Source organism: Cetorhinus maximus, chromosome 30 (genome assembly GCF_964194155.1).
Source record: "Cetorhinus maximus chromosome 30, sCetMax3.hap1.1, whole genome shotgun sequence".
In the NCBI taxonomy this organism is placed as follows: Eukaryota; Metazoa; Chordata; class Chondrichthyes; order Lamniformes; family Cetorhinidae; genus Cetorhinus; species Cetorhinus maximus.
Window position 1 is genome coordinate 18,281,388 of NC_135908.1, and position 13,574 is coordinate 18,294,961.

At 40.7% G+C, this 13,574-nt stretch overlaps 1 protein-coding gene across 2 annotated transcripts in view; it reads left to right on the forward strand.

The window, feature by feature from the left end:
- LOC144670111 (fibrillin-1-like) overlaps positions 1-13,574 on the forward strand; it is a 580,847-nt gene that overhangs the window by 367,469 nt on the left and 199,804 nt on the right. For both annotated transcript variants that reach the window (XM_078532542.1, XM_078532544.1), the window contains exons 19-21: positions 2,324-2,449; positions 9,569-9,688; positions 11,262-11,399. In XM_078532542.1, coding sequence (XP_078388668.1) covers positions 2,324-2,449; positions 9,569-9,688; positions 11,262-11,399 — 384 coding nt within the window. The remainder of the gene's footprint in view (positions 1-2,323; positions 2,450-9,568; positions 9,689-11,261; positions 11,400-13,574) is intronic.

Genomic DNA, 13,574 nt, shown 5'->3' on the forward strand with positions numbered 1-13,574 from the left:
ACAATTTCACATCTAACTTCTGCCCCATTTTTTGAAGCTTTTGATAATGATACTGCTTTCCCAATTACACTTCCTCTAGATCCATCGTATATTTCTTTACTTGTCCCATTACCACCATCTTTTGCCTTGCACCACCATCCCTTTTGTTACTTAACCTTTCCTGTTTTCCACCCTATCTCAGACTTTCCTTTTTGTTGTTCCTCCCCCACCTACTTTTCCCTGCCTCTGTACTTGCTTAAAACCTGTTGGATTTCTAGCCTTTTCCAGTTCTGACGAAAGGTCATCGGCCTGAAATGTCAACACTGTATCTGTCTCCGCATATGCTGCCTGACCTGCAAAATATTTCCAATATTTTCTGTTTTTAATTGAAAGTTCTTCTAGCATCCCTGACATTCTTCCCTCACCAAAATAAAACAAATTAACTGTTCATTTATCTCATCTGATGTTTGTGAATTTTGCTGCCATATTTGGCAGCGTTATCCAATGCATCAGCCACTACCTGCATGTGGCTAATTAGGAATCCAGCTGTATCTAATATCATTTGATTAATAAAGAAAAAATTGAGTAATATGCTCAGTCATTGGCCTTGTCATCTCAATATCTATATCCACATGACTTACGCTTGTGTACGTGAATGTTTTTGTACAATTATTGGTAAAACTAAAGTGTGCGAGTATATTTTGATCGTCGTGAGAGTTTGACTTCTTACGTTATTGAATGGTGTTTGATGTTCTTGAAGTAAACAAAATGACAACAGCACACAGAGTATATTCTGTGCTCTTGCTATCCTCTGTGCTTATTCAGTGGTGTTCAATATGGAGGACTACCGATTTATCAGCTGAGGGAGGGCATAGGTTTCATTGCCCATGTTTGATCTGATGCCTTGAGACTTCATGGGGGCTGTATTCAGTGTTGAGGACTCAAGGAAATTCTCCCTCAGCGCCCATCAAATGGACAGGACATACCCAGGGATGGCGATGGTGGTGTCTGTGACATTGGCTGTGAATTATAATTCGATGAGTATGACTTTGTCAGGCTGTTGCTTGACTAGTCTGTGGGACAGCTGTGCCAATTTTGGCATAAGCCCTCCATATAGGCAAGACTGGGTAAAGATAGTAGATTTCCCTCCCTAAAGAATATTAATGAACCAGGTAGTTTTTGAAGACTTTCCAATAGTTTTGTGATCACCACTTCTGATAAAACTTTTTATTCCAGTTTTATTTAATTACCAGAAACTGAATTTAAATCCCCCGGATGACACGGGGGGTTTGAATTCTTGTCTCTGGATCATTAATCCATGGATTTAAGATTACTAGTGCAGTAACATAACCACTATGCTACTTTACGCAATTCCAAAAACAAATACCAGTAAAATTATTGACTGAAATATACGCTTAATATTTCTGCTTTCACTGAGATTCACAGCTATTGAGTGTTCAATTCACACCACACATTTATTGTTGAGCAGGTAATGCATGTTTAAAACTTTTTGTATCAATACAATGCAAGATTCCTATGCATGCAACAGGCATGTTCAACTTCACATCCAAATTATAAAATATTAGATCCAGTCTGTCAACTCTGACCTTTTCAAACAGCACTCCATTCTGTCTTTCTGAATATTGTGACATATCCTGAAGCCCTGAGTTCCATGTATACCTCAATCCAGCCGCACCAGTATATCATAAACTATGTGTCTCTTGTGGCCAAGATGGTGGACTAGGACATCTACTCCCTGGGTTCTCTTGGCCACTCACTAAGACTCTAGCATTATAAGCTCTCAATAAACCCACCGAAGATCCTGCTTCGGACACCAGGAAGTAGGCTTCATAGTATTGAGTATGTTAACAGCAAGCCTTTATTAACAGCTCATAACTATATAGATATATACAGTAGAGGTACAGGTATGAATAAATCCTAGGTCTTTACACATCTACGTCCATCTCTAGACTGACTCTGGGTCATGTGTCTTTTTACATCACTGTGTGGGCAATACTCTACTCAGTCCCACGTTAATCCTGTATGTACCAGACCCCACTACTACACAGACCTAAAGTCATGTAGTTAGGAAATGCTTACCCTCTATCCAGCACCTTGTTAGAGTAGTGAGACAGAGATTGGAATCACACCTGTGTACCTCTTTGTAGAGGCCATTAATTGATGCTGTGTAGAAGGCCCCACCCCAATGGATGACTGTATTGCTTTAAGATCAGTTTAATTTCACAGTATGTGAAAGACAATTTCTTGCTAATTTTTCAATAATAAAATGGAAATTCATTTATTCTTTTGATGCATACTAAACAATCTTTATTTTTTTTTTCAGATATCGATGAGTGTTTCATTAATAGTCTGTTGTGTGACAATGGCCTGTGCAGAAACACACCCGGGAGTTTTACTTGTTCCTGCCCAAAGGGATATGTATTTAGACCTGAATCTGAAACATGTGAAGGTAAAATCTATTGTTTTAAAAAGCCCCTGCAGGGATACTAACTTGCTTGTTTTCATATCAGGTTTGTAGTGAATGCCTCATTGTAACTGAGATACTGGATAAATGCTGTGGATGAAGCTAACATGGTTATATCTACCACGGAACCGACCTTTAGTGCTAATTTAAGAGCTATGAGTATGCAAGCTCTGTTAAATTAGACAATATACAAATTTCCCTATTTCAAGCACTATTTGGGTAGTTCTATATTATGCAATGTTACCAGATAGGCAATTACGACAGTCCAGTGGTTTTGTGGTCACCATTATTTATACTAACTTTTTAGTCCAGAGTAAAAGTTCCCTAGCTGCTGTGATGTGATTTGCACCTATGTGGCTAGATCAAGCACCTGGATTACTAGTCCAGTAGCATATACACAATGTTACCGCCCTGTTTTAGACACGCTCAAATAGAAATTAGCTGATCCCAGCAAATTTTCTGTCAACTCATTATAGCTTCAAGTGCAGATTTGAAAATGTACTTCAACCCATTTATAGCATATGCCAATCTGAAGGACTAAGAAATGAAAGGAAAGGAAACCAGGGTATCAGCACAAGTCAGCAGGTAAATGATGGTGCACCTCCCCGCACCTAACACCTTGCCTGATGGCTACACTGACGTGAAGATGGTACTGCATGAGGAAGTTTCAAGGATGGTAGACCTTGTTGACAATCTACAACAAGAACCCCATAGCTCAGTGTTGCAAATTGCTTATAAGGAGATGAAAGCATACTTAAGTCTGCAATTGATCATTAATTTCATTGGATATGCTAGCGCAGGGGTCGACAAGCTTTGGCACACGTGCCAAAGGTGGCACGCGAGATGATTGTCCAGTCTGAGCATCCCAAGCCACACACCTGACAGACCAGCTTAATAAAATCGGAACCGGAGAGTTCCGAACTTTTTAAAGGCGGTCTGTCAGTGTCAATTTCACTGAGTTGCTGCACTGCTGCTTCCAACCTTTGGGCAACAGTATGGCTACAACTTTTTTTGAAAAGCCCGCCAGAAAGCCGAAGCTACCCAAAGGTTAGCGGCAGCACAGCAACTGTCAGGAGAGAGCTCTCGGTTGAAAAGTGGTAGGTGAAATCTCTGCAATTTTAGAACCAATTGGATGCTGTGTAGGGAGGGTGGTGGGTGAGGGAGAGGAGGGGATGGGGTTGGGGAGAGGAGGTGGGGGGGATGGGGTGTTGTGGGGAGGTTGAAGGGGAGATTAAATACCATAATTATATATTATAATTATATATAGAGGACTTATAAGCATTAAAATGTATTACTGGCGCGCAAAACCTTAAATTAGAGTGGAAAAATGATGACTCATCACGCCACTCCTGAAAGGTTGCTGACGTCTGTGCTGGTGCTTTTCTCAAGGTAGATTGGTTCAGGTTTCTACCTGCCTCTCTCCTGAAACCCTGAGAACACTTTCCCCCATGGTCATTGGCAGATAAGTATGCCAGGGTATGCAGAAGTGGTTGGTGGGATCTTGGCAAGTACACTAGATATTGAGCACCATGGTATGCCTTCTTTCATGCAGAAGGAAAATCTGTAATTGGGGTACTTCTGACAAAGCATACCAGAGAATGGTTAGTCACATATTCACAACTCTTGATGCCATTAGGCCTGCAATCCAATTTGGAATAGAAACCCACACCCACATATGCCCCATTGAAATTATTCAGTTCTGTCTGAAGCAGGTATGGGCACAGAGAAGCTCTTCTGCAGCCTGATGTGCCTGGACCCTTCTTTTAAAAATGTCAAACTGCAGAGTTCCCAATGGGAATACTCTCTTAAAAGAAGCTTTGTTTTAAAATAAATTAATCATTCTGAGTTTTTGAAGGAGGCCTGATCAGAGTCTCTTTTCTTCTGGGTACTAGAAGTATATGTACACAATTGGTCATTGTGGTAGGAAAATTAAACATTTAAATTAATGGTGTTGCCTGTGGAGTAGTGGGGCTTGATAATTCACACACTCCTCCCATTCGGTTGTAACATAAGCTTTGGGCTGTTGCAGGATTTGGAACATGGACAGTGGGTGATTGGATACGGAATAATAATTGGTAAGGGTTAAAGGACAGAGACCAGGTTTCTTATACATTGATAAACTAAAATGGTGTTGGAAGTTGCCAAGGCTTTTTTACAGTTGGAAAAGGTAACCATGACTGGTTTACAGAAATTAACCAAGAATAAGCTAATGGAATTGGCGGATAAACTGGAGTTAGAATTGCCTGAAAGGGGTGAGGAAAGCAGACATAATTGAGATAATAGCACAGCATTTGAAACTGGAAAGGATAACAGAGGGAGCACTCTCTCCAGGGGGTGAGCCAATTGAGTTAGCTAAGATCCAGTTGCGAATGAAGCAACTTGAACATGGAAAGGAACTGAAAAAACTTGAATTAGAAGCCAAAGAAAGAGAATTGGAATTGAAAAGGCTGGAAGCATATGATAAAGGAGAGAGAAAGAGAAGAAAAGGAAAGAGAAAGGGCAGAAAAAGAAAGAGCATTTAGGAAGCTGGAACTGGAATTTCAGGTAAATGAGAAGGATAAAGAAAGAGAGGCAAAGGAAAGATCATCAGACGTAGGAGCAGTAGTAGACCATTCGGCCCATCGAGTCTGCTACGCCATTCAATGAGATCATGGCTGATCTGATAATCCTCAATTCCACTTTCCTGCCTTTTCCCATAACCCTTGATTCCCTTACTGGTTAAAAATCTGTCTATCTCAGCCATGAGTATACTTAATGACCCAGCCTCTAGAGCCCTCTGTGGTAAAGAATTCCACAGATTAACAACCCTCTGGGAGAAGAAATTACTCCTCATCTCTGTCTTAAATGGGTAACCCCTTACTCTGAGATTATGCTCTCTGGTCCGACTCTCCCACAAGGGGAAACAACCTCTCAGCATCTACCCTGTCAAGCCCCCTAAGAATCTTATATGTTTCAATAAGGTCGCCTCTCATTCTTCTAAACTCCAATTAATACAGGCCCAACCTACTCAACCTCTCCTCATAAAATCCCTCCATACCCAGGATCAACCTAGTGAACCTTCTCTGGACTGCCTCCAATGCCAGTACATCTTCCCTTAGATAAGGGGACCAAAACTGTTCACAGTATGCTAGGTATGGTCTAACTAGTTCCTTGTATAGTTTTAGCAAGACTTCCCTATTTTTATACTCCATTCCCCTTGAAATAAAGGCCAACATTCTATTTGCCTTTCCTATATGCTAGCTTTTTGAGATTCATGCATGGGGACCCCCAAATCCCTCTGTGCTGCAGCTTTCTTCAGTCTTTCTCCATTTAAGTAATATTCAGCACCTCTATTCTTCCTGCCAAAGTGCATAACCTCGCCTTTTCCCACATTATATTCCATCTGCCAAGCTTTTGCCCACTCACTTAACCTGTCTATATCCCTCTGTAGACTCTTTGTGTCATCTTCACCACTTGCCTTCCCACCTATTTTTGCATCATCCACAAACTTAGTACATTCCTTTTCCTCATCCAAGTCATTAATATATATTGTAAATAATTGTGGCCCCAGCACCGATCCCTGTGGCACTCCACTAATTACAGGTTGCCATCCTGAAAATGCTCCCCACCCCTGTATCCCAACTCTCTGTTGTTTATTAGTTAGCCAGTCCTCTATCCATGCTAATATACTACCCCCAACACCATTGGCTCTTATCTTGTTAAGTAGCTTTATGTGTGGTACCTTATCAAACGCCTTTTGGAAATCCAAATATATTACATCTACCGGTTCCCCTTTATCTATCCTGCTTGTTACCTCTTTAAATAATTCTAATAAATTTGTCAGGCATGATTTCCCCTTCATGAAGCCATGTTGAATCTGCTTGATTAGATTATGCATTTCTAAATGCTCTGCTATTATATCCTTTATAATAGACACTAACAGTTTCCCAGTGACAGATGTTAAGCTAACTGGCCTCTCGTTACCTGTTTTTGTCTCCCTCCCTTTTTGAATAACATTGGCAGTTTTCCAATCCTCTGGGACTTTTCCAGAATCTAAGGACTCTTGAAAGATTACCACCATGGATTCCAGGAGTTGCTGTCAGTTTCAAAGCATGATGACAGTGAATTCTGGCGGTTTCACCCTCATTCCTACTGCATGATCACATTTTCCAAGTATACAGGCTTAATCTGTCCCTTTGTAACTTCCTGCTTCCTTGTGCACAACAAACTATGTCTCCTAATTTAGTGTCAGCTGCAAGTGTGAATAAATAAGTTGCTTTTCTTTCACCAATTTATTAACATACATGATCAAAAACTGGTAGCGCAGTACAGATCCCTGTAGAATACCATTTTTGACATCCCACCAGAGAATATTCCTTTTATCCATGCTCTGCCTCCTACTTCCCAACCCATTAACAACCCATATCCCAAGGTTACCTCCAATTCTGCGCACTGTCAATTTTCCTAATAATCTCTTAAATGGAACTTTATAATTGTCTTCTAGAAGTCCATACAGACAATATCCATAGACATGCCTTGTCATCAAAATTTCCTCAAAAAAAACAACTAGAATTACTTATATTTCAATACAAAATCATTGAGAAACGAATTTTAAACCAAAAAAATAATGTGTGAATATCTGAATGTAGGGTTACTATTTTACAAGAATAACTAGAATTCTGCAAAGCTCTAAGGAAACATACAATTTTGATCTCTACAGATTTTTGAAACAAATATCCGTAGAAAATTTTATAGTTGTTTTACTAGATTATGAAAAAATGCCTTGTAGCATTTTTGCTCTGCTGTGGTGGAATGCGCTTACGAACTGTTTTTCTTCTGCTGGCCACATTATTGCTAAGTAATTCAAATGTTTTACTTTATTTTGCTCTAACTAATGTTTAGGCATGCAACACATTTACGGATCCCAGAAAAGCATCCAAAGCCTATCCTTGAATCCTAAATCCTTTATTTCTTCCACATTTTGTGTCTCATTTGAATTAGTAGAAAAACACGTTGATGTTATTCCTCAGGGATCCTTTATTGTAAAGAAATGCAGTCTTCACAAAAGAATTGCCAAATTTTATCCCTTTGCTAAACCATAATGTATGAGATATCTTATTAGATTGCATTGCAAAAATATCGTGTCACTTTGTGAATAATTTTAATATGATGGCTATGTCATGCAGCTCTTTTCCCTCCTTACTGGTGAAAATCCATTGATTATTTTTTAGATAAATAAGCAAACATCTTACCATTTAAATCTGTATTCGGTGCAAGAAACCTTTTAAAATAAAAGTTGAGAATTAGAACTTTCTTGTTCTAGAAAACCAGAATAAAAATAAACTACATATGGAAAAAGAGGTCAAGAAACATTCTGTCCTCAAGCATCTTAAGAATGCTAATCTGATGCCGTTGCCAGGAATATTCTTAGGCACAAGGCCCAAGTAACCCTTTTTAACATGTGAACCAAGAAATTGAATGTCAATAGGCAATTCTACTGCAGATGGCATTACACACACAAGTGCTCCTTCAGATGTTGGCTAAATGGCAATCAGGAGCCAAACATTGGCTGAATTGCCCCCAGCCTAGAGACATAGGTCAATTGTAATATTTATACCATTCCTCCTCCTCCCACCTTGCTTGAGAGTAACCATTCAGCATAGACTGTGATCATACCCAGGGCATTCCTGAATGTACTCTAAGACGTCCTTATTAATGAGCAGGTGATCACAGTATTCTGCGATTCTATAAAAATTCTCTGTCGATTGTGTCAAAGTTTCACTTACCATTGACCTTTCTCTGCCAAAATTGTATTATCTTTCTTAGTTTATGGCTCTGAGTATCTCTAGTGTTTTCAAATAATAAAAAGAACAAATATCCAATCTCGATAATCTAACGTATCCCCTGTACAACGTGCTACAGCTAGCCATCGGCTATTGTGAGAACTTCTATTCTCAGGATAACAGCCAGGTGTCCTATACCAAAGCCTAGTGAACAAAAACCGAACAATTGGAGGATCAACACTACTACTAGTAACACTGATCAATAAGCACCTCTCTCCCATTTAATTCAATACAGAAATAGATGGGTTGTTTTGTGGTCATTTCTAAAGTAGTCAAAGCTTCAATTGCATGTAACTGGAGACTTATACTCCTGTATGTTAGAGACATGTGTAACCACGTGAATTTGTGCTGCTGGAAAATGTGTGGGTGTTTTTTGGATTATCGTCAGTAGTTGTATGATGGAATCCCTGTGTTCACATGCAAAGGAAAAATTCAAAAACTTGCGAGCAAACAGGTTCAGGAGTTGGCTGAGCTACACACCTTGATTCCTTATCCAACAATGCCCTAGCCTAACAAAAATCTATTAATCCCAGTTTTGAAATTTCCAATTGATCCCAGTTTTGAAATTTCCAATTGATCCCTCAACATCTTTTCGCAGGAGAGTTCCAGGTTTAAACTACCCTTTTTGCTTAAGTGTTTGTGACATCCTCCCTGAGTGGCCAATATCCAATTTTCAGATTATGCCCTTATTCTGGACTGTCCCACTGGAAGAAATAGTTTCTCTCTATATACCCATCAAATTCTGTAAGCATCTTAAACACATCCGTTAGATCAGCACTTAATCTCCTATATTCAAGGGTATGCAAACCTAGTCCATGCAACCTGTCCTCTTATGAGGATAGATTCCATAATGTTGAGCACACCTGTAGTTTATATCAGCTCTGGCAATTGTTCTTTCCCACCAAACACATAGGTGCTAGGGCCACTTGCACCTCTGACTAATAAAGGTTTACAAATTGGCTGAGGAGTTATGAATTTTGAAAATATTCATGATTCCATTAAAGATTCCACATGTCATGCTGTCCTGGCCATCCTGATGTAGAGAAGTATTAAAAAGAGTGAGGGTCCAAAAATTAGATTAATGAAGTGAAATCATACCGTGCAATATTCAAATGCAAACATATTAACTTATTCATAACAAATTAGCACCTCCCTTAAAATGACAGGTAACTACATTGAAAGTGTAAGTTTAATTGAAAAAAATTAACAAAGATATTTAGAGAGAATTCTTCACTTAAATGTGACTTACCAGCTAGATAACATGCATGTATTTTCCTCCCAGATATCAATGAATGTGAGACCAATCCGTGCATAAATGGAGATTGTAAGAATGTACCCGGCAGCTATTCATGTCAGTGTTTCCCAGGAAGTACTCTTGATGCATCAAGAACTCGTTGTATTGGTATGTCCATTTAAATCTTTACCTTTTATTACCATGTGAAAAAGCCTCTTTCAGTTGAACCTGTCACTCAAATATGAAAATAACTACTGGTTGTTGGACATAGAGAAGCTCTAGCAAACCTTTTTTCGTAAAAGTAAAAGCAATATAGAGCTACCTATAGAAAACAAAATCAATTCTCCGGATTATTGTTTAGTTGCACTTGCTAAGTTTGGCCTTGGCAGCAGCTTTTACTTTGAGCTTGTACTACTAAGAGTAAAATTTCCTATACCTTCTTACTAAATTGAATGTAATACCATTAAACTACTATGGATGAGAAATAAAACTGGCATGTAAATGTTATGTTTATCACGACTAGAAATTTCACTTTTGGCACTGCTCAAACGAATTTGAACTAATGTATTTATTAGTTGTTAACAACTTTTTATTAAGGTGCAAATAAAAAAAGTTAATAAAAATGTTAAAGTTAAAATTGAAACTCTGGCCCCTAAAATGCTGGGAGTGTGGTGCAGAAGGCCGGGAAATGCGCCGAAATGAGGGATACCAGGCTCTAGCCAGCCTGTTAAATCACTATAGACTGTGTGATGAAGGTACTCCCACAATGCTGTTAAGGAGTTTCGGATTTCTGGCATGATGAATGACCTGGGAGCTTGAAGGTAATGCCCTTGTCCTAAGCGGTGGAGGTTGTGGATTTGAGAGGTGCTGCTGAAGAAGCCTTGGTGCCTTGCTTCCGTGCATCGGGTAGATAGTGCTTATTGTAGCACGGTACAGCAATGATGAAGGTGAATGTTTAGGTTAATGGATGAGAAACCAATCAAGCAGACTGCTTTGTCCTGGGTAGTGTTGTTAGAGCTGCATGCATCCAGGAAAGTGTATTCCGTAACACTTGTGACGTGCCTTGTAGGCGGTGGAAACGTTTTAGGGAGTTGGGAGGTGAGCCATTCACTACAGAATACCCAACCTATAAACTGTTCAAGTAACACTTATGTTGCTGGTTCAAATGAACTATCTGCCCTAAAGATAGTCCCCTGTTTTGAGGTTTTGAGCCCAGGAGAGAACTTCCAGGCAATTACCTATAAAAGAGAAGAAAACATGTTATAATATTACATAAAAAGGTTAATAACAACAAAATAAGAATAATATGTAAAACTTGCTTTTTTTGAAATAATTTGTATCATTTTGTAGAAAATTGAAATCAGCCCATGTAAAACAATTGTTGCATAAGTGGATTACTATTTGAGCCATAAATAAACAAAGTTGCTACTAAAAGAAATGAAATTTCAGAACTACAATTTGGAATTTGGATCATGGCAAATGTAATGAACTAAGATCTTTGAGGTGTCCATTTTGTGTTGTCATATTGTAATGCATAAAATAGTGGAAGTCCCTTAATAAAGCATCCGTTCATGAATGCAGTTGTCAGGAAGTTTTATATGCATGCTGGTTTTTCCTGTTGATGTACATATCTGAAGTTAAGGAAACTTTCAGGTCTCCACCACTGGTATTATTCAAGTTAACTGAAAGAAATTCTACCAAGCCAATATTTTCATTTAGAAATATGCTTTTTTCCCTACAGAAACGGTTAAGGGTACCTGCTGGTTGCAACACATTGGTGGACAATGCGAAATAAACATCAACGGTGCCACACTAAAGTCTCAGTGCTGCTCAACATTGGGTGCTGCATGGGGAAGTCCATGTATTCCTTGTAAAATAGGTAATCATGTTCCTAATAGACACCATTCGATTAGAATAGTTTACTTTGCATTGAGATTATTTATATTCCACTCGTGTTAATAGTGTCATCACCGGAATCTTGAACTTTTTTCTGGGAGTATATACTGTAGTACTATGTCACATACATTGTTAAGGTACAGATAATTCCTGTTACCCCCATTTCTAGACAAAAAAACAGGGGAAGACAGCAAGCAGAGAAATTACATTTCACGTAGGAATGGAAGAAAAATGATAAGGTCACTAAAGCAAAGGCACATGGGAATTGGTCAGATACTTGAACTTTCTTTCATTAAATGACAGACTATTGAGAGAAAGAACACCTAAATAAATGATAAAACAAAAGCAAGGTGGGAGTGGGGGCGTGGGGGGGGGGGACTAAGATAAGGCTATTGGATTACAACTCATGATCCATAAGTTTTTTAAGTTATGCCATCTACAGTTGACATTCACATATCTCAGGAAGCCTTGGTAAATTTTGATTACTTAATGCTTACAGCAGCACATTTGCTTCATTAACAGTTTTCAGCACGGGATTTACTTTGGTCAGAGAATTAGGAAGCCCTAGCTACTAGAGTGTGAGTATGTGTGTGTGAGAGAGAGAGGGGGTGAGTGTGTGTGTGTGAGGGAGAGGGTGAGTATGTGTGTGAGAGAGAGGGTGAGTGCGTGTGTGGGAGAGAGAGGGTGAGTGTGTGTGTGAGAGAGAGGGGGTGAGTGTGAGAGAGAGAGGTTGAGTGTGTGTGTGAGAGAGAGAGGGTGAGTGTGTAAGAGGGAGGGTGAAGATGTGTGCGTGATAGAGAAAGAGGGTGGAGGTGTGTGTGTGATAGAGGGGGTGGAGGTGTGTGCGTGATAGAGAGAGAGGGTGTGTGTGTGTGAGAGAGAGGGTGTGTTGAGAGAGGATATGTGTGTGAGAGAGAGGGTGTGTGAGAGAGAGGGTGTGTTGAGAGAGGATATGTGTGTGAGAGAGAGGGTGTGTGTGTGAGAGAGAGGGTGTGTGTGTGAGAGAGAGGGTGTGTGTGAGAGAGAGGGTGCGTGTGTGTGAGAGAGAGAGAGGGCGTGTGTGTGTGAGAGAGAGAAGGTGTGTGTGTGAGAGAGAGAAGGTGCGTGTGTGAGAGAGGGTGTGTGAGAGAGGGTGTGTGTGAGAGAGGGTGTGTGTGAGAGAGGGTGTGTGTGAGAGAGGGTGTGTGTGAGAGAGGGTGTGTGTGAAGAGAGGGTGAGTGTGCGTGTGAGAGAGAAGGTGAGTGTGCGTGAGAGAGAGGATGAGTGTGCGTGAGAGAGAGAGGGTGAGTGTGCGTGAGAGAGAGAGAGGGTGAGTGTGCGTGAGAGAGAGAGAGCGTGAGTGTGCGTGAGAGAGAGAGAGCGAGTGCGCGAGAGAGAGGGTGAGTGTGCGCGAGAGAGAGAGAGAGGGTGAATGTGCGTGAGAAAGAGAGAGGGTGAATGTGCGTGAGGGAGAGAGGGTGAATGTGCGTGAGAAAGAGAGAGGGTGAATGTGCGTGAGAAAGAGAGAGAGAGGGTTAATGTGCGTGAGAAAGAGAGAGAGAGGGTGAATGTGCGTGAGAAAGAGAGAGAGAGGGTAAACGTGCGTGAGAGAGAGGGTGAATGTGCGTGAGAAAGAGAGAGGGTGAATGTGCGTGAGAAAGAGAGAGGGTGAATGTGCGTGAGAAAGAGAGAGACAGGGTGAATGTGCATGAGAGAGAAAGACAGAGGGTGTGTGTGTGAGAGAGAGGGGGTGTTTGTGCCAGTGAGTGTGTGAGAGGAGGAATTGTGTGTGTATACGAGAGAGGGGTCCTGCCTGTGTGAGAGAGAGAGATTGTCCATGTGAGATATAAAGAGAGAGGGTTAGTGTGTGGGAGAGAGTGAGGGTGAGTGTGTGGGTGTGAGAGAGACAGAGGGTGGGTATGTGTGAGTGAGAGAGGGTGGGTGTGTGGGAGAGAAAGAGGGTGGGCCTGTGGTGGAGGGAGAGAGGCTGAGTGTGTGGGTGAGAGGGAGAGGAGAGTGTGTGAGGGAGAGGAGAGTGTGTGGGAGAGAAGGAGAGGAGAGGGTCAGATTGTGTGAGTGGGTGTGTGTGTCTGTCTGAGACAGAGAGAGGGCGATTCTGTGTGTGTGTCTTGGTGATAGGGAGGGAGGAGAGTGTGTGTCTTGGTTCACTCCCAGTCTC